This window comes from Colletotrichum fioriniae, assembly GCF_027942845.1.
Source record: "Colletotrichum fioriniae strain IMI 355084 chromosome Unknown scaffold_5, whole genome shotgun sequence".
Taxonomy (NCBI): Eukaryota; Fungi; Ascomycota; class Sordariomycetes; order Glomerellales; family Glomerellaceae; genus Colletotrichum; species Colletotrichum fioriniae.
In genome coordinates, this window is record NW_027076841.1 from 2,555,555 (window position 1) to 2,578,735 (window position 23,181).

The 23,181-nt window shown below is 53.2% G+C and overlaps 10 protein-coding genes across 10 annotated transcripts; 6 read left to right on the plus strand and 4 right to left on the minus strand.

The window, feature by feature from the left end:
- Positions 1–407: 407 nt before the first annotated feature.
- Positions 408–2,378, plus strand: N0V96_005333 (uncharacterized protein; the record flags this gene model as incomplete). The annotated part of the gene is made up of 4 exons (XM_053198829.2): positions 408–1,327; positions 1,386–1,555; positions 1,609–1,777; positions 1,835–2,378. The coding sequence occupies 4 exons, from the start codon at positions 408–410 to the stop codon at positions 2,376–2,378; spliced, it is 1,803 nt and encodes a 600-aa protein (XP_053043753.2).
- Positions 2,379–3,685: 1,307 nt separating this feature from the next.
- Positions 3,686–5,376, plus strand: N0V96_005334 (uncharacterized protein; the record flags this gene model as incomplete). The annotated part of the gene is made up of 2 exons (XM_065757375.1): positions 3,686–3,742; positions 3,790–5,376. The coding sequence occupies 2 exons, from the start codon at positions 3,686–3,688 to the stop codon at positions 5,374–5,376; spliced, it is 1,644 nt and encodes a 547-aa protein (XP_065614144.1).
- Positions 5,377–5,440: 64 nt separating this feature from the next.
- Positions 5,441–7,138, minus strand: N0V96_005335 (uncharacterized protein; the record flags this gene model as incomplete). The annotated part of the gene is made up of 1 exon (XM_053198831.2): positions 5,441–7,138. The coding sequence occupies one exon, from the start codon at positions 7,136–7,138 to the stop codon at positions 5,441–5,443; it is 1,698 nt and encodes a 565-aa protein (XP_053043755.2).
- A 701-nt stretch (positions 7,139–7,839) lies between these two features.
- N0V96_005336 (uncharacterized protein) lies at positions 7,840–9,911 on the plus strand (the record flags this gene model as incomplete). The annotated part of the gene is made up of 9 exons (XM_053198832.2): positions 7,840–8,044; positions 8,100–8,132; positions 8,186–8,270; positions 8,334–8,948; positions 9,014–9,270; positions 9,323–9,357; positions 9,417–9,497; positions 9,569–9,629; positions 9,703–9,911. The coding sequence occupies 9 exons, from the start codon at positions 7,840–7,842 to the stop codon at positions 9,909–9,911; spliced, it is 1,581 nt and encodes a 526-aa protein (XP_053043756.2).
- Positions 9,912–11,385: 1,474 nt separating this feature from the next.
- N0V96_005337 (uncharacterized protein) lies at positions 11,386–12,213 on the minus strand (the record flags this gene model as incomplete). The annotated part of the gene is made up of 1 exon (XM_053198833.1): positions 11,386–12,213. One exon carries the CDS (start codon positions 12,211–12,213, stop codon positions 11,386–11,388), a length of 828 nt encoding a protein of 275 aa, XP_053043757.1.
- Positions 12,214–12,689: 476 nt separating this feature from the next.
- On the plus strand, positions 12,690–14,666 carry N0V96_005338 (uncharacterized protein; the record flags this gene model as incomplete). The annotated part of the gene is made up of 3 exons (XM_053198834.2): positions 12,690–13,134; positions 13,195–13,406; positions 13,461–14,666. 3 exons carry the CDS (start codon positions 12,690–12,692, stop codon positions 14,664–14,666), a joined length of 1,863 nt encoding a protein of 620 aa, XP_053043758.2.
- Positions 14,667–14,724: 58 nt separating this feature from the next.
- Positions 14,725–15,654, minus strand: N0V96_005339 (uncharacterized protein; the record flags this gene model as incomplete). Its single annotated transcript, XM_053198835.2, has 1 exon — positions 14,725–15,654. One exon carries the CDS (start codon positions 15,652–15,654, stop codon positions 14,725–14,727), a length of 930 nt encoding a protein of 309 aa, XP_053043759.1.
- A 1,938-nt stretch (positions 15,655–17,592) lies between these two features.
- On the plus strand, positions 17,593–18,663 carry N0V96_005340 (uncharacterized protein; the record flags this gene model as incomplete). The annotated part of the gene is made up of 1 exon (XM_053198836.1): positions 17,593–18,663. One exon carries the CDS (start codon positions 17,593–17,595, stop codon positions 18,661–18,663), a length of 1,071 nt encoding a protein of 356 aa, XP_053043760.1.
- Positions 18,664–20,463: 1,800 nt separating this feature from the next.
- Positions 20,464–21,069, plus strand: N0V96_005341 (uncharacterized protein; the record flags this gene model as incomplete). The annotated part of the gene is made up of 1 exon (XM_053198837.1): positions 20,464–21,069. The coding sequence occupies one exon, from the start codon at positions 20,464–20,466 to the stop codon at positions 21,067–21,069; it is 606 nt and encodes a 201-aa protein (XP_053043761.1).
- Positions 21,070–21,706: 637 nt separating this feature from the next.
- Positions 21,707–22,465, minus strand: N0V96_005342 (uncharacterized protein; the record flags this gene model as incomplete). The annotated part of the gene is made up of 1 exon (XM_053198838.2): positions 21,707–22,465. The coding sequence occupies one exon, from the start codon at positions 22,463–22,465 to the stop codon at positions 21,707–21,709; it is 759 nt and encodes a 252-aa protein (XP_053043762.1).
- Positions 22,466–23,181: the final 716 nt, after the last annotated feature.

Here is a 23,181-nt window from a genome sequence, read left to right on the forward strand (position 1 = left end):
AATGATCTCTCATGAATAAGTCTGGCGCAAATGGGAATGAGTCGTGCATGAGCTTGGCTTGCCTGTTGGTGAGGGGAAACAAGGTGCAAGGAACCCGCTGCCTCCAAAAAGCTTCTCTTCAGCGCACCTTCCCACTATGGATGTTATCGGTCCCACTGAAGGAATGCCGCTGCAACGTTCCCTCTCCCAAAACTCGGCAACTGGGGCCGAGATAAGACCCCCGCGGCCTCCCGTCCGGAGTTCACGCCTCCACGCCTCGTGTCTCGGTTGCTGCTTCAAGAACGAAGCTTTCCCCGCATTCTTCAAATGTAATAATCACTGCCGGCTGCTACAGCTTGGTATTCAATCTTACCACATTAAATCGAAACTTCTCTTTATCACATAATCACGACCTTTACGTCATCGCCATGGCCACACATCGTCTCGTTACACGGTCTCATCAAGGGGATGTCTCGGATGGCGAGTGGGTTAACGTGAGCGACGGCCGCGAACAACACGCAGCTACAACCAACTCGGAGTCTATGCCGGAGCGTATTACACGGGTCACCACGGATGAAAAGAATCTCAACAAGTTCTACAATATCAAGTTCTCAGCCACGAGGTCTCATCGGTTAGAACGATACTACAATGAAGAGCTCGACAGTCTGTTCAAGGCTCCGTTCGATACCTACAGCCAAGAGGACAAGGTAGACTTCTTACTTCTGCGCAACTATCTGAGGCGCAATCTACGCGTCCTACTTCTAGATCGTGAGCGAGACGAACTGGTGAAGCCGGTGTTGCCATTTATCCAGCCGCTCATCGAGATATGCGAAGCTCGTCAAAGCATGGTTCCCGTCGACAGCAAGAAAACGGCCATGATAGTAAACGAGACAGCAAAGAAGATAATTGCGACGACAAAGGCCATCAAAACCAATGAGATCAAGGCCAATGACTCGACTTTTTCACGTGCTATGAGCACCATTGACCAAATCCGAGGCCACGTTGACGAGACCTACGGCTTCTACGCCCCCTACGACCCCTTGTTCCCCTTCTGGTGCGACGCGCCTAAAACTGAATTGGACGAGGCCCTCACCGGCATCAAGACGGCGATAGACACCAAACTCATTGAGAAAAACGGGTCCGGATCTATTCGTGCTGCAGTAGAACCCATTGGGCGCTCCGGGCTGATCACTGAGCTCGAAGCGGAAATGATACCCTACACGCCCGAGGAGCTCCTGAAGCTGGCGCAGGAACAGTACGATTGGTGCGAAAAGGAGATGAAGAAGGCTTCACGCAGCATCAAGGTGGGCTCCGTTCGACCGGAAGGTAATCATGGAAGCGTATCGGGGTATGTAAAGCCGACTGGCCCTTTGCCTCGGATCAGAAACTGACTTTCACTTCCCTAGTCTTGAGGCTCCTAATGGTGGCTTTGGCGACGACTGGAAGGCGGCGCAGGAATATGTCAAGAATTCATATGTTGAGCCCGGTCAACAGCCTGAGATGGTACGCCAGCTGGCCTATGAGGGCATGGCTTTTGTGAAGAAGCATGACTTGGTTACTGTCCCAGAAATCGCGGGTAAGTTGCTCTACGTGCTCCTTTCGGCGGAACGACAAGCTGACTTCTTTCAGGCGAGACGTGGCGTATGTTTATGATTGACGCAGAACGTCAAAAGGAGTCTCCATTCTTCCTCGGAGGCTCCTCCTTTTGGGTCTCTTATCCCACCGCCGCCATGGACCACGATCTCAAGATGATGGTGATGCGCGGCAACAACCCTCACTTCTCACGGGCGACGGCATTGTAAGTCCCTTCACTTGTGTTTCCCTTGAGAACTGTTCACTGCTAACATGAAAGAAGCCATGAATTGATACCCGGCCATCGTTTGCAGCTTTTCATGGGTAAGCGTCATCATCCGTACCGCGAACTCTTCTCGACACCCTTCTTTGTCGAGGGCTGGGCCATGTATTGGGAGTTTGTCTTTTGGAATAGGGGCGACTTCTTCGTGAGCCCCGAAGATAAGATCGGAACCCTCTTCTGGCGGATGCACCGATGCGCGAGAATCATCTTCTCCCTCAAGTACCACCTCGGCGAGATGACGCCCCAAGAGTGCGTCGACTTGCTGGTCGACTGGGTCGGCCACGAGCGATCCAACGCCGAGGGAGAAGTCACGAGATCGTTCGGCGGCGAGTACTCTCCCCTATACCAGGCCGGATACATGCTGGGGGCATTGCAGATGCACGGTCTGCGGGAGGAGGTGCTGACCAAGGGGTTGATGGGCGAGAAGGAACTCCACGATAAGATCCTGAGGGCGAACACGATGCCAATCGAGTTTCTTCGAGCGCTTCTCCTGAATCAGTCCCTAAGTCCGGATACGGAGGCTCAGTGGAGGTTTTACGACTGAGCGGGAGTCTCGCAGATGTCATCGCCCACATGGCAAAGGAGTGACGCGTGTCACCCATTCCTGTACGTTACATTGCGCTCGGCCGAAGAAAATCCTAGCATTATTCAGGTGAAAGAATTTCTCTTTTTCATCGCTTTCCAACTTCCTTCTCCCCGCAACCCTGGACGGCCCCAGCTCATGCAGCCGCCGATGTGCAATGCGGGGGAAGACGGTGCGGGGCCGCCTCGGTCTTCGGGTTATGTCGAGCGGCAGCGCGGGCTATTGGCCGTGGAATCATAACTATGCCAGCCTCCGCTCTACTTCACGCGTAACTCTCAAGAGCCAACGCCCACACTTTGCGCCATGATCTGTTTTCGACCAATGCCTGACCATGGATAATGGTACTGAGCTGAGCCACCAGAGCGAAGCCGCCGATGCGGGCCACGATGACTCGGGGGGCGCCTCGGAGGCTGCGGCGGCCCTCGCTTGCAACTGTTGCCGGCGCCGGAAGCTGCGATGTTCCCGAGAGGTACCAACTTGTCAGCAGTGCCGCAAGACAGGTGGGTCCCTTGTTTAGTCCACAGTGAAGAAAACTTTCTTTTTCAGGAGTTGACCCATGATAGGAAACGATTGTGTCTACGAGTCGAAACGGTCTAAGCCCGGGATGAAGGCTGGAGCCATTGAGAACCTGCATCGGAGACTGGGTTTGTCTCGATATACCGAGTAACCCTTGTTTTATTGTTACTGATAGCAAGGTCTCAGATGCGTTAGAAAGAACTGTTCACCAACAAAGGACTAAGAATACCTCAAGAGAATGTAGACAATCCGAGTCAAATCACTCACCCATTCAAGAGGATGTCAATGGCATCAGTGGAGGCATTGAGACAAATGCATACAATATCATGGCATTCTTCGCCAAAGAGCTACACAAGTTCAACTCTAAAAGCAGAAGCTCATCTAGCGAACAGCGTACCCAGACCGAGTCACCAGGCCGAGCCAAGCGGCGTCGACTCGATGATCATGAGCCTATTAACATTGCCTTCACGGGTGATTCCAGTCCGGCTTTGCCTGTGTTGCCAGAGGAAGAGGACCTTGAGATTGTACTCAAAGCTTACTTCGCACACATCCATCCGTGGATCCCGATTATACATGAGGCAAGATTCCGCCGTCGACTTCGCGAGCCCGGAGACGACAAACCTTTACTGGCAGTGTTACATGCCATGGTCCTTTCTGCGTCAAGATTCATATCTGATGAAGATGTTGCGACCAAATTGTTCGGCACGCACCAGCAAAGAAGCATCACCCGTGATTGGATCGTGTCGACCTCGATGAAAACATTCAACGTGGAGAGCCACCAAGCTCTCATCATTGTCGCATTTAACGATGTAGGTGGTTCGATATCCGAATTTCCTCGCACGGCACACGCTAATAGAGACAGATTGGAAGTGGCGAGGCTGCAAGAGCATGGTCTCTGGTTGGTTCACTGACCCGGACCGTCGAGTATCTCCAGCTCACGGTCGAACACGACGACGTGGACCGGCCATCACTGTCTCAACCTTTTATCTCGCTCGCTCCCCCAGAAAGCTGGACCGAAGCCGAAGAGAGGCGCCGGGTCTTCTGGAACGTCTTCAAGCTCGATAGACTCATCTCAGTCACCATGGGCTGGAACACAAGTCTCACCTCGGACGATGTACATTGTCGCCTCCCCTGCGACGGCGTCCTCTGGCGCAAAGAAGACGAAGTCGTGACACCCTATTTTGGTATCTGGGACAAGGCCGCCGGCAGAATCGGGAATCCCATCGCCTTCATCCCGTCCCACTACGCGCCGACGTTGCAAGCAGGTGCCCCAGAAGAAGAAACCCACACACCCTCCGACGCCGGCACCTCGCCGGGGGCACCGGCCGCCAGCGTCGACATGTCCACCGTCGGCGCCTTCGCCTACTGCATAGAGGCGACCGAGTCCCTCAGCAGGGTCACGAGCTACTTCCTCCAGCAAAAGATCAACATGCGAGACCAACGCGATATCAGCAGCTGGCTCACCCGCTTCAAGGAGCTCGACCTGCGTCTGGTCCACTGGAAGATGCTCCTGCCCCAGAAATGGAAGGCCAATATGGCGCGGCAGTCGACACGGATGGACCCCAACCTCACCCTGGCGCACGTCACACACAACACGTCAATGATCCTGCTCCACCAGCTCATTGCCTTCCCGCCGAGGGAGTGGCCGTTCAAGGCCCGGCTACCGAGTATTCTAAGCGTGGATACGTGCCAGACTGCCGCCGTAGAGATTGCCATTATTGCGGAGAATTATCTGAAGCATGCGCCTGCCGCGATGCCTGTTTCGAGCCAGTTTGTGTTCTGCATCTACGTGGCTGCCAGAGTGCTCCTCCTCCGATGGCGGTATGATCTCGGCACCGAATTGGCTTCTGAGTTCTGGTCTCTAGTTCAGATTATGAACGAGATGGCGATGCGGTGGGCTGGTCCGCATAGCTTGGAACCTGCGAGAGACAACCTGGCTGGGAAGTATTCGAGAAAGCTCACAGAGATGCATTCTCGTTGCCGCGATGAGACGTCTTTCAACATCAACGTCCTAGGCTACACTACAGAAATCAATCACACTGCTTCTCAGGAGCCTCAATTATCTCCCCACCTCAGACGGAGTGGTACCGAGAGACAAGAGGGAATCACTGCCAGTGGGCGAAATAGGCGACTCGCGGATACACAGGTTGAGCCTGCTGCGGGCGGTCTCGACACTATTGTTGTCGCTCAGCAACTCCCACTCAATAACCCGGCATCATTTTCCAACCCAACGCCGAACACAATGCTCGCACCTCCAGGACTAGGGTTGAACGGAGTTGAGCCAATGGCTCAGCCATCTATGTACCACAGAAGCAGCATCGGTAGCGGCGAGTTGAGCAATATCTCGCAGATGCTCCTTGATCAACAATTCATGGACATGGACAGGATCATCAGCTACGATGATGGCATTTTCGAGACTGAATACGACGGTGGAGGGTGGTAAAATGCAAGAGTCTCTATTGATTTCAAGTAAACCAGGTCTATAATCGGAAAACAGCACTAAGACTCTACGCTAATCCCATATTCAAAAGCCTGTTCCCAAACTCAACGAGATAGTAATCCCCGTAAACGAGACTATGATTCCAGTACCTTCGTCTAGCATTTTCATTATTATTGGCCGTCCCGTGCTTGATGATGCCGTCGAAACATCGGCCAGCGATGGCGTCTTCCACTTCCAACCCCGCCTCGCTGATAGCTCTGATGAACCGAGCCGTTTCGTCTGCGAGTGAGTAGTCGAGGGTATCTCGGACGATCTCAACAGCCGCGTCGAGGAACCGCCGCGCCAAAGCATGTTCTTGGATGCCCTTGAGCGCCTGTGACAGCACCAGCATGCCGTTAGCAGCAATCACCCCGGCCGATGAATCTCGCAGAGGCTCCGCGGTATTTTGTATCGGGGCATCAAAGTCCCAAAGAGGAATCCTTCGGCCCTTTGTCTTCTTTCGACGCCCATCCCGAGAGCAGCAGTTCGTCTCCTCATCGGCCACCAGTATATCTACACATGACGGCGCCATGTCGAGCCGGTACAGAAAGTACTCCGCAGCACCCAAGGCAGCCTCAAGAAAACTTCTGTCTCGAGTCCAGTAGTAAGTCTGGGCATACCCCAGGATCGCCCACGCCTGGCCACGGGCCCACGTGGAATTGTTTGCGTACCCCTGTGCCGTCCAGCGCCATTTGAGATCACCGGTGACCGGATCGATGTTGGCGACGTGGCACGTCGAATAAAGCTGACCTCTGTATCCATTTCTCACTAGCGTACTCACGGATTCGGGACGGAGGTGCGTATTTAAGAGTGTACGGGCGTGCGTGGTGGCGATGTCGGCGAGAGTTCTGTCGCCGGTATGTGCTGCGGCGTAGAATAGGAGGTTCAGATTACATAGGCTATCAATGATGGCAAGGAGATTCGTCTCCATGTCTGTCACTGCAATGTCCTTCTTCAAGAGGCAATCCCAGCTGCGGATAGCTCCAGCGGCTGGGACATACCGAGTCGCAAGAGAATGCGCAGCCCTGACGATGGAAGCGAGACTTTTCTCGTCACCGTTCAGCTCCCAGTCCCTCTGTAGTGCTGGCATGATGATGAAGCCGATATCGTGCGTGTCCGTCCGACCGGCCATGTCATGCAAGGGATCGGCCCAGATCTTGCATAGCCTCCGCAGATGCTGGCGAAGCGTGGCGACACTGAGCCCGGACCCGGCATTGGCGAGTCCCATCGTTGACGGGTGCTTGACGCTTCGCTCCAATAAGGCATAGAGCGTTCCTGGGAAGAACCCGCAGGTCCAGAAGTCTGGGTCGCGGAACTCGTACTGGCCCGCATTGGGGCCGTCTTGAGGGACGATCTCTGGAAAGGCGATCGGAGTCTTCTGAACCTCTTTAGAGGTTGAAGGTTCCTGCTCTTGGAGGGACTTTGTCGCGGTGCGATAGACTTTGGCCATGATGTTCTCTTCGAACAGTTCGGTAAGATGAGTAGATAGCGGCATTGATGCTTGGGAGGTTGGCCATCCGTTGGCTTCTACCGCGGCGTCAGACCATGAGGTCTCACTGGTTCTGTCTGCAGACAGCTCTTCTGGTGTCAGAGTTGATATCGAAATAGGTGGTTCGGAAGACATGCTGTCGTGACGCGGAACCGTAGACAACTTGTCCATAGCGGCGTCCTGAGAGTGGGCTTGCTTTGCCATGGCCGGCAAGCTTTCCATAACAGAAGCGGTCATGCTGAATACACTGTTGCTTCGAACTCCGAACTTGGGGTTCCAGATGAATGTTTTGCTCCGACTGTAGACGTAACTGATACCGAAGTTGTCATTTTGTACATCTTTCAGAAAGCCGAGCCATCACATGATGGATAATCACCAAGGCCTCGATGCAAATGAATCAACACCAACGGCCCGTCGGAAGCGAAGGCAACCATTCCATTGAATCGGTCTCGCGGCTGATGTCTCGGTGAAATATCCTCGCGATGCATCATGTGTTGAACTACCCATTTGCGATACAATAGTCGGGGTATTAATACCCCTCATCCCCGAGGACAATCCTCCGAGCAGGTGTCGTTAGCCAAGTACGGCTGTCGACTGCAAGCAATTCCCCCACACCCCGCTCTTAGGATCGGGGATGCGCAGACTGAGGTAGGGATTGCGGGGAGGACATCGAAGACAACATTGCTTGGCTTATCTACTGTTGGCGGACTACTCCAGCCTGCCAACATAGAAGTGAAGTCTCTGAGAATCATGGCTTATTTCTAAGTGATATAAAGCATGGGGTTACATCACCAAGAACTTCACTCGGACAGTTGAGATCCTCAGAGCGACTGGACTCATTCACTCATCACTCCAGGCCCAGCGACTATTTGCGACTTAGGCTGCCTCTCCATGTCACGGGACCTGGCTATAGTCTACGCGTTGAATACGTCTCCAAAATGGCGGACAGAGTCAGCCTCGACAGGTCTGCTCAAAATGCGAATCCAGTTGCTACGACGAAGCCTCTCGAAGATCAAGAGCTGGTTGTGAGCTCGTCGACACCCAAGCCGCAGACGAGGTCGCTGTGGGTAGCTTGGCTCTACATATTCGACTGGTACCCTAGTCACTACTCCAAGGAAGAGAAAAAGTTGCTTCGGAAGCTCGGTATAGTTCAACTTATCCATGTGTTCGAGTAGAAGCTAATGACGGTTCTGAACAGACAGCATTCTTCTCTCCCTGTGCTGTTTGATGTGTATGACTCTCCTGATAGCCCGTCTATTCGTGTAAACACTAACATGAGATCAGTCTTTTTGAAATGGCTTGACTCAGCCAACATCAACCACGCCTATGTCTCCGGCATGGAAGAGGACTTGAAGCTCACAGGAAACCAGTAAGCGAACCCACCATTCAAACAACACCATAACCCTGCTTCGTGCCTAACATACGCTGCCAGATACTCACTCTTCGGAACATTCTACAACATCGGCTACCTCATCTTCGAGATCCCCTCCATGATGATCATCTCCCGCCCACACCTCACCCGCTGGTACCTCCCCACAATGGAATGCCTCTGGTCCATCACGACCTTCGTTCAGTGCAAGCTCCGCAACGAATACGACATTTACGGCATCCGCTTCCTCCTCGGCGTCCTCGAGACCCCCGCCGCCACGGGCGCAATCTACCTCTTGACCTCGTGGTACCGCAGCGACGAGCTCTTCAAGCGCGCGGGCGTGTGGTACGTCTCGTCCAACATTGGCGCCATGTTTGGCGGGTACCTCCAGGCCGCGGCGTACAATAACCTCAATGGCGTCGCCGGCATGACCGGCTGGCGGTGGCTCTTCGTCATTGACGGCATCATCAGCTTGCCCATCTCTATTGCGGGGTTCTTCCTCTTCCCTGGGTTGCCGACGAGTCCCAAGGTCTGGTGGCTTACGGATGCGGAGCAGAAGCTTGCGCAGGCCCGGATGAGAGATGACGGGGTCAAGGAGAGTAAGAGGATCGGCAAGAAGATGCTTAAGCGCGTCTTCACTCATTGGCACTTTTATCTTGCCGTCTTCACCTACGTCTTGTAAGTTGCAAGCAGTATCTTGTCCAGGCTTTTGTACGGAACTGACGCCACTATGACCTGCTTAGCTTCCAATGCACTTCTTACGTCGCTGGCCAGATGGCACTCTGGCTCAAGCACGAGGCTACCTTACACGGCACGTACACTGTTGCCGAGATCAACGTCATCCCCACCGGCGTCCAAGCAATCTCTATCGTGGCCGGTGTCGTTGCCACTTCGCTGTGCATGATCTACCCCATCTGGGCAGTCATGTGCGTCGTGGCGGGCATTCTCTTCTTCGCCAACGTCTGTCTCCTGATCTGGGACATCCCAACTGGGTTGCACTGTAAGTACTGTATCGATTCAACGTGAGGACCTCTTTGCTCATCAAGGCGCAGTTGCCGCCTACTACATGCTCGGCCTCACCAGTTGCGTAAGTCTCACTCACGTGTCAAACAAGACGATTATGATTGCTTACTACTTCTTGCAAAGTTCACCCCGATCTTCTTCCCTTGGATCAACATGATTATGAAAGACGACAACGAAGCCAGAGCTTTCACCACTGGCGCCATGGTATGGAAGCAAACCACACTACCCTCATTACCAACATTGTCGGAACCGTTCCTAACACCATCTGTGCTCAGATGACTTGCGGTTGGATTTTCTTCAGCTTCTACCCAATCACCGTCTTCCCAAAGCTAGAGGGTAAGTAACTGAACACCATCACCGTATCGAACAATTGGAAGACCATGCTGATATCTTACACCCTCTCATCTAGCTCCTAAATGGCGGAAAGGGTTCACTGTTAATACCATTTTCGTGGCCATCTGGTGGACTCTCTTCATGCTTGGACAGTACCTTTGGCGTCGCGATATCAAGAAGGGAAAGTACAAGACGACTGAGACGGACTCCAGAAGCGTTCAGGATATCAAAGGAGACGATATGATGCATGTCGAGGTCTCCAGCGAGAAGGACACCAAGGTGTAGGGGTTTCATCTCGACTGAGGGGTGTCGGATTAGTATGATTCTGTGTAATCTAGGAGGAAGAGTGGATAAATGATGAGTTGACCGGTTGAATGCTTTGAGGCGTCGACAATGACAGTACCTCGTGCGCTTCTAAGGGAGATGGTTGCTCCAAGATCTGGGGCTGCATGAGGCAGCGGCGGAAGTGCTCATCTTGCAGGGGGTTCGGATCATCTCACACCTGGCATATCGAAGCGCAATTCAAACCATCTTGGCCACCAAATTCTTATTCTTCAAGAGTTTTTTGATACACAATTCAGCATCTCCTTGACGTTAGAAAAAAAAAAACGACTGACACGGGATGGGGGCCCGTCGACAAAGCCGCTGCGACGGGGATCGTCCGTTCAGTACGTAGAGCCTGTAGGTTCATGTCGCGGGATTCGTCCGTTAGTGTCCTCCCACCGGGCACGACGCAACTCGGTCTGGAATTGACTCAGCCACTGGACCATTGACTGAATTATTAGACATTCAAAACTTTCAGTATCACGGCTTCAAATTCCCGATCACCCATTTTTCAAAGACGAAATCGGATTTCCGCGCAAAAAAAGACAACTACTCACGCTACTTCGCTCTCTCGAGACACCTCTACAATGACAATAGTCCACATAGGTAACCTCCTAATTCACTCACACCTTTGAGACAAATTCTGACCGAGTCTCTTTATAGTGTTATTCAAGTTCCGCCCCGATGTCTCGGAAGACCACAAATCCACATTCGTCCGCGAACTCAAGACCCTCAAATCCCTTCCCTGTGTCAAAGACCAACGCCTCATCGTCGGCGGTCCCTCCATCACGGATCCCATCGAGAGAAGCAAAGGCTACCACTTTGCGCTGCTGAGCTTCCATCAGGATCGTGAAGCACTGGAGGTGTATCAAGCTAGTCCGGAGCATCACAGGTATAGCTCACCCCGACACCCACTCCACGTTCCGGTTTTTTTCCTTTTTTTTTTCCTTTTTTTTTTTGCTTAAAGGACAGAAAGCCTTCGAATATCGTAAAGTCGAAAGATCAAGCTGATTTTGATAATCTCTAGGGTAACGAGTACATATTTGTGGCCGTTCAAGGAGGACGTTACTAGGTTTGACTTTGAAGTTGATCAGGAGGACGAGTATATGTGCGAGTTTATGGCCAAGGGGTTGGCGAATGGGTCGGCGTAGGAGGGATGGCGTCAAGGTACAGATTGGATGTCGTGATTAGATTATAGACTTGTTAGAAATCCAAGCTCAAGCATAAGATTCTCATCAATGTCGTTACAGAGAAAGATGTTCTATATGCTACAGGTATGTGAAGTAAGATGTTCACGTTGGTCGAGGATGACGGGCAGGGTCATGATTGGCTTCGGCCTGAGGACTCTTCCCTCAAGGTGTAAACCCCGACTTCTCGATACGTGACGAAGCCTTAAGTGATACAGTACTTATACATGATATAATGAATTGCAGCTCTAGGTACGCCCGGTAGACGAAGTAATCCCCCCATCAACAACAATCTTCTGGCCCGTGATATACCTCGCCTCATCAGACGCCAAAAACGCCGCCGCATTCGCAACATCCCACGCATCCCCCATCCGTCCCATCGGCACCTGCTCCTCCCTCATCCTCTTAAACGCCTCATACCCACCGCCTCCAGGCGCCCCGTCCTTGGGAGCAAACCTCTCCGCCAACTGCCTCGTATACGGCGTCTCCATCAACCCAGGCACAACCGTATTCAACCGCACCCCTCGCTTCGCATACACCACAGCCGTCGCCTTGACAAACTGCATCACAGCCGCCTTGGTCGTGTTATACGCAACCTGCGGCTTACCAATATACCGCAAGCCCGCAATACTCGAAACACAAACAATACTCCCTCCTCCCTCCTGCGCCTCCATGATAGGCAGAACATGGTGGCACGCAAGGTACACGCTCTTGAGATTCAACTCCACCTGCGCATCCCACGTTTCCTCGCCCATGCTCGCCGCGCACCCGGGCTGCGACCCGCCGACGTTGGCGAGCAGGATATCGATGCGGCCGTGCTTCGCGACGCACGCGTCCACGAGCGCCTTGACGGACGTGGAGGACGTGGCGTCGGTCGCGACGACGTCGCACACGCCGCCGGCTTCCTCGATGGTGGTTTTGGTCTTAGTGGTGGATTCGACGGTGCGGTTGCCGCCAAAGATCGCGGCGCCTTGCGCGGCGAAGGTCACGGCGCAGGCGGCGCCGATGCCCCAGCCGTCTGTGCCTGATTGGCCGAGGCCGATGACCAGGGCGACTTTTCCTCGGAGGTCGAGCATGGCGATGGGTTTCGGGGCGGGGCGGAAAAGAGGAGGGGCCCGGTGAAGCGGAAAAGCGGGCGGTAATGTTCAAGGTGCAGGAAGAAGCCTTCGGCGAATATGCTGAGATACCGAACAGAAAGTCATCTTGAAGCTGGATATAAGTAACAATGATGCATGCATCTACATGTTCTATGCATCAGGCACATCTCAAGGTCCTATGAGGACATGTCCGTCAACGGTCCCGTTGTCCGCGAGCACTTAGACGGAGAAATCCCGACGGCGCCGAAGACGATGCGGCCGCTTTGCTCCCGTCGTCTTATTACCGAATTGGACCGGGCGATTACGACATGCGGAGTCCCCGCATCTACAACACCATCCCGGATAAGTCTGATTCGGGCCAACCATAAGATGAGGAATTGTAATTCCCGCCGTCGCATTACATCGTTCTTTCGAGGCGTCTCTCTACAGTCAAAGACACCACAATCACAGCAAATATGAGCGAACAAACAGCAATCCCAAAGAAAGAAGAAGGCAAGGCCCCGGTTACGGGAGACTATGACCTCTCGACACCCATCGACCCCAACGCCGCGGGGTTAAGGCAGGGTTTGACGTCCTATGGCGATGCTCACTTCTCGCTGTTTCTGCGCAAGGTCTTCATTAAGGCTCTTGGGTATAGTGAAGATGCGCTCTCGAGGCCCATTATTGGCATCGTCAACACCTACTCAAGCTTCAACCCTTGCCATGCAAACGTCCCACAGCTGATCGAGGCCGTGAAACGCGGCGTCCAACTCAATGGCGGGCTGGCGATTGATTTCCCAACTATCAGTATCCATGAGAGCTTTGCATCACCGACAAGCATGTATCTGCGTAATCTCATGAGCATGGATACGGAGGAGATGATCAAGGCGCAGCCGTGTGATGCGGTGGTCCTCATCGGAGGTACGTGAGCTGTATTGAACTAGGTTGAAATATGAGATGGGTATTGACTAAGTTGTGCAGGCTGTGATAAGACAACTCCTGCACAGCTGATGGGTGGCATATCGGCGAACAAGCCTATCCTGCACCTGGTCACTGGTCCCATGATGCCGGGAAGCCATAAAGGCGTGAGAATTGGTGCTTGCACGGACTGCCGCAACAACTGGGCCGCCTACAGAGCTGGCAAGATTGATATCGAAGATATCTCAGCTATCAACGATGAGCTGGCACCCACAGTAAGTGTATTTCGTCACTCAAATCGAAGTCTCATCTGCTGATCGCCGTGACAGGGAGGTACTTGTGGTGTCATGGGCACTGCATCGACGATGGCTTGTATCCTTGTCGGTCTCGGAATGATGCCGTTCAAAGGTGCCACGGCCCCAGCAGTCTCATCGACGAGACTACGCATCGCCGAGCAGACTGGAGGCCTAGCTGTAGCCCTCCATCAGAAGAAGCTCAAGCCACAAGACCTGCTGACCCGCGAGTCTTTCCTCAACGCAATCACCGTCCTGCAGGCCATTGGTGGGTCGACAAACGCAGTTGTACACATGATGGCCATCATAGGCCGTCACCCTGCTGTAGCCGGCACGATCACGCTAGACACGTTTGATGAAATCGGAAGAAAGACGCCGTTGTTGGTTGACCTGAAGCCCAGCGGACAGAACTACATGGACGATTTCCACAACTCCGGCGGCATGCTGGCGCTTTTGCACCAACTCAAGCCCCTTTTGCATCTGAACGCCATGACGGTAACAGGCAAGACGCTGGGAGAAGAGTTGGAAAGTACGCCATTCATCCCTATTCCCCGGGATAGCTTGGTCAATTGTCTTCAGCCTTTCAACGATCCTCTATACCCAGCTTCGGCCTTGGCCGTGCTCCGCGGTAACATTGCCCCAGGCGGAGCTGTAACGAAGCAGAGTGCGTCGAAATATCGCCGACTACTGAAGCATTCCGGCCCAGCGGTCGTCTTCGCTGGCTCCGCAGACATGGCCCTCCGTATCGATGACCCAGATCTTGAGGTGACGCCCGATAGCGTGCTCGTACTCCAAAACATTGGGCCTGTCGGCAACCCAGGTATGCCAGAAGCGGGACTTATCCCGATTCCCCGGAAGCTCGCAGCTCAGGGAGTCGAAGACATGCTTCGCCTATCTGACGGCCGCATGAGCGGTACGGCGGGCGGAACTATTGTTCTGCACATTTCTCCCGAAGCGGCGGACCCTGAATCGGTCCTTGGTATCGTCAGAACTGGCGACATCATAACATGCGATGCAGAACAACGCCTTATCAAAGTTGAGATATCCGACGAGGAGATTGAGAGGAGAATTGCCGAGAAAAAGGAAGCATTAGTCAAAGAAGAGGAGAATGGCGGCAGTAATGCGCCTTGGGTGGCAAAGAAGAGAATTCGCGGTTATCGAGGACTATATCTGCGTTCCGTCATGCAGGCAGAAGGGGGAGCCGATTTTGACTTCCTGACGGCAAATGGTCCCTCCCAATAGCCCGAGACAATTAGGATACAATTGAACCTTGTATAGTACATGCTCACAAACAGAACTATCAGGTGAAGCTCGGGTAAGTAGGTATAAAGTCATCAAACAGACCTCGCATGATGCTATCCAGATTTGCGTTGTCGCCCGTGTGCATCGGATCGCCGAACGCAGTGTTGGCGAGAAACGATTCGAATGGATCTTGATGAAGGAAGCTTTCCGAGCCACTTTCAGTCGCAGAGCTTATTGATAGTGGTTGGGGAAAGCCTTCCGAGAAATTTAGTCGTGGAGGTTCCGTCCCACCAAGGCTGGCATTCTCGTTGTAAGAGCTGGTTGTATGCGAATGCGCAGAATCTAGTCGCAGAGATCGACGTTGAGCAGGTGGTTCCACCTCAAAGGTCTGACTGGAAAGGTCCTTGACCCATCGGATGGTCGCCCGGATCATATCGTCCAAAATATCGCGGCAACGTTTTGCTCCAGACCAGTGCTCGCCCGTTGCCGCCAGGACTCCTAGCCCGGCGCTGAAGTCAGACATGAGTGCATCCAAAGCCGTTTGCTTTGCTATCTCAGGCACCATCTTCAGACAGTATAACATAGTTATAATGCTGAGGACTGCTGAGTGACAGGTGTTCCATGTATGTATGAGCAAGTTCTTCTTATACAGGTGATCAAAGAGACGGATGACTTCAAGAGCGGCTTTGAAGCACTTCTTGAGGATCTCTGGCGATGGATTCGGGATAGCGGGGCTAGGCCGGAGAACGAGCATCCGCAGACCGTAGCATCGAATCTGACAGATGGTGCGGATGTAATCAGAGTCTGGTGTGTTGGGGATTTGGCTGTACCACTCGTCTAGCTGTTCCAACATCCCTTGCTGCCACTCGTTTATGTCAATGACCGCCGGGTAGGCGTAACGTGGTGTGTCGCGGACAATGCTGTTCGCAACGTACTTGAACTCTGAGTTGAGTTTTGCTAGACGGAACAGATGTATCGAGAAGGCCATGTGACCCGGAGGTTGATTGACAGGTGGCTGGAGTGATCCTTGCAAGGAGGCATCTTCTAGATGCTGTGGAAGCTAAGAGAATGTTAGAGTTGGTTGGCGGGCTGAACATGTACCAAGGCGGACATACCCGAAGATCGCATGCCTCGTCTCGCAATCCAATGGGACGTCCCATCATGGTTGCGATCATTCTATCCAGTGTGAAAACTACCCAGAATATCCTAGTCCTCATTTCTTGTTCAAGAAGGGAAATACCTGCGTTAGTGTTGATGTCACGCTGCAAGCCCAAATCAAGGACAGCAGCGATGCATTGATAGTTCAAATACCAAACGTTGAGGCGCATGTTTGAACTGTGCATCGTGAATATCGTGAGCAGAAGAAGACATTGCAATCCTGAAATCGAGCTATCGATGCTGATCCGATCGAAACTCTGCATCGCAGATAGGCAATATGACTCTCCGGGAAGGCGTGCCCTCACTCGACGAGAGAGCACCGTGGACCCCAAAGCGAGGACCATAAATACTTGGAAGGCCGCTGTGGGAGTAGATTCCACGTCGATCCTGTTCTCGTACATCTGATCCATCAAAGCCATGAAGCTAGGCTGATGCAAGACGGGGAACTGGCAGTTGATTACGTCGAAGTAGTTATCCGCTAGCTGCCTTGCATGGTGTCTGCTTGGCAGTGACATTGGGCCATGCATCGCCTCAACGAGAGCAGTTGGTATGGACGGATTCGATACCCCGGTTCTGATTGGCCAAGATTGGTCATCCTGTCGGTTTGAAGTCAACATCAGTCGGGCGAGGAAGTATCCGCTCGACGGCCCGATATACTTCGGGTCTTGGCTACTACCCAATGACACCATCCCGATTTCGTGTGATAGCGTATTGCTGGCAATTGGGTCAACCAAGCGAGGTCCTGAGCGGATGGCCTGAGTGGCTTGAACTGGCTCTGAAGTTTGAAGCGGCTGTGCTTGTGGAGGATGACTCCCTGTGAGGTTTAGACTATCCTCGGGCGATGCACTGTTGACTCTGATTGTCGAGTCCCTTGCAAAGGTTTCATCACCATCAAATTCCATATCAAAGTCTCCAGAGGGACCTTGACTCAGGTCGACATTGGGACATCTTTCCCTTACAATGCTCTCGAGCCACTTAACTCTCTCGATCAAGTTCGAAATTTGGCTAGCTAAGTGTCAGAAAAATGTGCCAAGGTGGGAGTTCTGAGAACAGCCATACGCTCTAGGAAGATCCCGAAGACGGACACTTTCGCCATCAGTACAAGCAGCTCCGGCCTTCTTGCAATTGTTGCACGCAGGCAATTGCCCGTCGCACTACCTCCCATTCACTCAGCTTCATGCCAAATTCAAACGGGGCTCGAAGGTCCACTTACACGGATCTTTCGCCGCTGGCACCGAGAGCAAGCGAGCCTCAATCGCGCGGTTCTGCGGGCCTGGCGGGGTGTCGGCCGGGAGCTGGTGTCTTCGGGCATATTGCGTTCTTCGGGATTGCCAGTGCTTGGCTGGTTTCCGTCATAACGATAGGAGAGCGATATGGTGTTTGGGTAGGTTGAAGGGAACGAGGCGGGAATTCTCCGAGGTGGGACAGAGGATGAAGTTGGATGACGGTGGTGGCCCCAGGCTGTGCGGGGAAACCCCGCGCCCTCAAATCCTTTGTTAGTTTGTTGGGCCGGGGTTTGCCCGCACCGTCGGCTGAATTCCGTCCAGATGCGTGTGCTTCACTGCTCTCTTCCTCGCGACGCCATTCACTTGCCTTGGTATATCAGGAGAGGACATACTAGGTTCGACAATCGTGCCTCGTCTCCAATCAACCCTGTAGCCATTCATACGACAGATATTGCCGTGCAATACTCCACATCATCTCTTAACCTTGCACGGCACTTTTTCCGCAATTCTGCGCCTCAAATTCCGCACAGCCATTCACCAAGATGGCCGACGAGTCCCAAAAGATACCAGTGAACGCTTCCGAGGCCCGCCGTCTCGTTGAAGACATCCTCAAAGGCAATGGAGTACCCGAAGAAAACTCAAAAATAGTCGCCCGGTGCCTCGTCGCTGCTGACCTTCGCGGTGTCGACACCCACGGCATGAACCGTATTCCTTCCTATATGGAGCGTGTCCGCCAGGGTGTGCTCAACGCTGCAGCGAAGCCCAAGCTGAAGCAAGTCACTCCCGTTGTGGCGCACGTCGACGGCAAGAATGGCTTCGGTTTCGTTGCGGCAGAGATGGGTATGGCAGCTGCCATCGAGTCTGCCAAGACTTTCGGCATCGGCATGGCAAGTGTGTCGCATTCCAATCACTTTGGCATGAGTGCGTGGGTGGTGCAGCAGGCTCTTGATGCGGACATGATGAGTCTGGTCTTCACCAACTCGAGTCCCGCGCTCCCGGCGTGGGGCGGGCAGAGCAAGCTCATGGGTGTTTCGCCGATTGCTTGTGGTGCGCCGGGGAAGGACAAGCCGTTCATCCTGGACATGGCCCCGTCAGTTGCGGCTAGAGGCAAGATTTACAAGGCCAAGAGAAGGGGCGAAAAGATTCCTCTAGACTGGGCGCTGGATGCAGAGGGCCGTCCTACGGATGACCCCACAGCAGCATTGGGAGGAGTCATGCTGCCGATGGGTGGTCCCAAGGGTTCGGCATTAGCCATCATGATGGATGTCTTTTCTGGTGTCTTCTCTGGCTCTGCTTTCGCTGGTCACGTCACTAATCCGTACGACCCTTCAAAACCAGCGGACGTCGGCCACTTCCTAGTCGCCATCAAGCCAGATCTCTTCATGAGTCTCGACGACTTCCGCGAAAGGATGGACTACTTGTATCAGCGTGTTGTTGGGTCAGACAAGGCGGCAGGAGTGGACAGAATATACTTTCCGGGTGAGATCGAGCAGCTGCAACAGCAGGAGAGGGAAAAGACGGGCATACCTTTGGTACAGGCCGAGATTGATGCTCTCAACGAGGAGGCAACAAGAGTTGGCGCTAAGCCTTTGGTAACCCAGATAGCTGCATGAAATATATAGCTTTACGCCACTCTCGGAAAGCATGCCATGAGTTCCATTGAATCGTTGGCCTTCATATAACGGGGTCTTGCAAGGTTTTTTATTAGTTTTTCTCTTTTTCACGACCTTCAACCGGAATGGAACTTGTTTAACGATTCAGGGAAGTTTCCCTTTGACGTTAGGAGATATTGAGATGGCTAGTAATGATAGTTGACCAGGCTGAAGTATCGAGACCAGCAAGCTCCCTTATGTTCAAGTCGTCGTCATCTAGAGCGTATTTTATTTGGTATCCTCTATTGAGGGGATAAAAATAGAGATCATCGTAGATACAATCTAGAACTGTACATTGACGATCCTTGGAAGAAAACGAAAGAGTATGGTGGCAGCCATTGGTACGACCGGTGTCCATCTCCCAAGGCCGTTGCTACCTACCCTCTTCCATATTCCTACAAGATCGGTCGATCCAACGTATGGACAGCAAGTACCTGAGAGTGCTTTGGTGAGCAAAGCGTGGCTCCTTCTCACTTGTTAGAAGACAAGTTGCCATTCTTACAGACTTGGCAGGAGAGTCAGCCCTGCTCCTTTCCTGGGAAACCGAATCTCCAACCACCCCTTTCCTTCTTCGCCAAAACTTTTGTTTGAGGAAGTGACACTTAATTCGCGCTGCAGCGGAAACTTCTTTCCAAAATCTATCTGCCGCAAAACAGGCAATTAATGAACTCGTGGACTGGTAGTACGGTAGACCAGACCTCGATTCTTCTCACGTCATCTCCCTCCCCCCAGACAACATCACCTCCGTATACCATCCATCCCAACCTCAATACGATCAACACCCAATCATTTCATCGTTCTTGTTTTTTGGAATCCCCATCATCAACAATATCCATCATGAAGTTCACTACTTTCGCTACGTCCCCGCTGTTGCTTAGCCCAGCTTCGCTCGTCACTGCAGTCTCTCCTTCTGTACCACTGGACCAGGCTATTCCCGGAGGCGTCTCCAGCATCAACCCTCAAGGCACCAAAGTCGATCAGAAGAGTGATGGTCGTCTTTGTTTCACCCTCGGTACTTTCGACTCTCATTTTGGCGAGTTTGCTGTATCTCTGGTTGATGAACCTGTCGACGGGCATCTAGCTGATGGCTTCTGCCACAACCATACGACGAAAGTCGTCCAAGACAGCCAAGGGAACAATTGCGTCTTCGACAACAGAACCAGCAATCTACATTGCTCTGCCGAATCTCCTAAGACCAAGTTTGACTTGAACATTCGCCAACCACCAGCCGTCGATTACTCCAAGACATCAGTACGCCCTGAAATGATGCCGTGTACCTCTCTATTGAGAGCTGTATGCTTGGAAAAGGTGCAAGCCCAGTGCGCCTGGTGCTCTCATCACACTACGGATCCTGAGTGCCACAAAGCTACCTTCTGTCCATGGCGCTTGAGTCCCAAATACGGCCTCTCCAGCTCGCCCTCGCCCTCTCCCTCGCCCTCTCCTACTACGGTGTACGATGGAAGCCGGTGCACAGGGGGCAAGCCTTTTCTCCCTGCTTGGCACCAGTATCTGAGGTGGTGTCGAGACCATCCCGAGTCAGACAAATGCCCCTATCTGCCGTGGACTTTGAATCCAAAGACAATTCATTCGGACAACGCATTCAACGATGCCATTGGCTTCATCTGGTGTAATCTCCTTGGTCAGTGTCAACATTCCGACATTTCCGCATTAACGCCATCAAAGACCGTCCAAGTAATCCAAAACGCCCTGGAACACGTCTGCACGAGGTATCCCCCCACGTGTCTCTTCATCCCTCCTGTCATGGAGGTCGTCTTATCTTCCATGGAAGTCATTGCGGACATCTCAAGGCTAGCCACAGCTTTCGTCACCGGCCATGGTCTTGAGGACTACAGTCGCCCAGCTTTGCCAAAATCGTCCGGGACCAGCCACGCCGCCCCCGCCCGCATAGGGCATTCAGACAGCCAAGGCAGTCTTAGTGTTATCGACAATACCCTCCGTTCAGCTACTCTGGAGTTCATCTGCGAGGAGCTCTGCAGCCCCTTGTGCGATCATATTCCCTCGGTTATGAAAATCGTTGATTCGATATTGAAAGGCAATGCGGACTTGCAGGAACTTACCAATGCGTTCCAGTATTACCTTGCCAGAATCACCTCAGCTGATGTCCAGACCCTGACAGAAGGAGCTGAGGATATCTACGACATCTTCGTCGCCACGCCTTCAAAATTGGAGGATCTGATTGACGCTATCAAAATCGACTTGGGAACGCTCGGCGTTGACGGCACCTGGAGGCTGCTCCGAGCTGGCCTATCCATTTACTTCCGTCTCTCCCCGTCTGAAGAGCACAAGTTATTCCAAACACTCGGAAACGTCGTTACCCGTTTTGATGCATCCAGTGCTTTGAGCTAGACTACGAAAGCTTGATGTGAAGGTTAACCAACGGTTTGCTGGAGTTTGACGATACGATCAATGGACGAAGGGGGCGATTGGTGTACGCATTACACAACCCACAATGTTGCATCGGTTGGTGGGAGTCTCTGTGATCCAGGGTACATTGATCATGAGTGACCGGTTGAAGGACTACAGGTATATGGTGATTGGGGATGAGCAGCATAGCTAGTTACCTAAGTCAATTAATAAGAGCATCGCTTATACCCAACATGATTGAATGCACCTCGAATGCGATTAAGACATGAGAAAACCTCCGACCGTGAGCGGTCATTATAGCACTGTGCTTCGATTGTCCCCAGGCCGACACATTGATTAGTAGTAGGCTGGCGATTGGGTGGCCTGGCCAGCGCCTAGTCGCCTTGCCTGTTCGATGAATCACTTGGTAAAAGTTCCGAAGATGTGCGGTACTACTTGGAACCATGTTTCGTCTTGAGGTTGACGAATGTCAATGTTCTCCCATGGTCCTGCAGACCTTAGGTTGTGACCAGTGTTGCGGCACAGCTGGCAGCCGTTCAAAGCCCGAGGCCAAACCAGATTGACGATACCTAACACAATTAGCATCAAGGTCGACCCCTTCAGTCGCGACCCTCGGGGTTTACTTACGCTGATAGAGACGAATGGGCCGGCTCTGCATCACCTCGACGTGTTCGTACAAATACCACCTGCCCCCTTTCTTGAGATAAGAGTAGAGCTCGGCAATGTTCTTCTCGGGCTCGGGGATGCTGCAGAGGCAGAGAATGGAGACAATACAATCGACGCTGCCCTTTTCAATCTTGCCGTTCCACGCCGTCGGGTCGGAGAGAGACTCAATGCCGGTGGGGACGATCTCGTAGGTGCCCTCGAGCCCGGCGGCCTGTACGTTCTTTTTCAGTGCGGGGTGTGCCTCGGTGTTGGGCTCGATGCCGTAGACTCTCGTCACACCCTCGGCGACGCGCCTCCTGACGCCGCCGCGCGCCATACCAGCCGCTGCCTCGGCAGCCTTCTTCTTCTCGTCGCCGTTGCGGCCTTTGGCGAAGATGTCCACCCACATCCCCGACCCGGGCCCGATCTCCAGCACGACGCCGCTGACGGGCGGATGGACGGGGTCCTCGACGACCTTGCCGTCTGTGACGCGGCCCTCGAGGAGAGCGACCATCATGTCTGACCTGCCCACGCGGATGTTGGGGCCGAGCCAGGCCCAAAAGGCGGAGAACCAGGCGTCTTGGACGCGCGAGGGGGTCGTGAGGGCAGCGTAGTCGCCTTCGCGGAAGAGGCGGAGGATGGTGGGGGGAAGGTAGGAGAAGGCGTTTAGGAGGAACATCCAGGGGCCCACGAGGGCCCAGAAGATTGCAGTTGCTTCTGTGAGGGAAGACATGATTTCTACCCCTCGATCCGGAGAGAGAGTGTGTGTGAGGGAATGAGGAGTGTCCTGTGGTATGTTAGAAATGGGAAGTGAGGGGGGATGAGCTCAGGGGCTCAGGGGAGGAGCTTACAGACTGAACACCAGGTTATATACACAATCAGAGGAACGAAATACCCGAGGGATCTGTAAAGTGGTGTGTCCCGGCGAGGGCTGGCCGGTTTATAAGTGGGAGCTTCGCGCAGGGAACGGCCGAAATGCCGGGGGACTGAGAAAAGAGGTATTACAGATAGTGAAGTGGGTATATGCATCTATCGAGTGCAGTGACAAGCTGTCGATGCCATTATCGTACATAGCAACCCCACCAACCCCACCACGCTCCCCTCGGCGTCTAAATCTAGACAGCTTCCTTTGGCAGCTCTCTCTCTCGCTCTCTCTGCCTTTTTCCGTGTCTCCGTGTCTCTCGATTCTTCTCGTTCTCTAACTGTTTCTTGTCTGCCTTTTACATCCATCGCGGCTCCAAGCGTCTCTCGTCTTGCGCTCACACAATTGCAATAGTGGCTACGCCAACGCTTCATATCCTCCGACCGTTTCCAACCGTCTTCGCTCCCTCGGCTTATCCTGTTGGTTCCTTATCTACGTCTCGCGCAATGCTGACATCGTGCCTGACAGCCCTGGTCTCCCACCGTCATGCAAGCTAGGGTGTCCCATTCACGACGATTGGCCAGTTT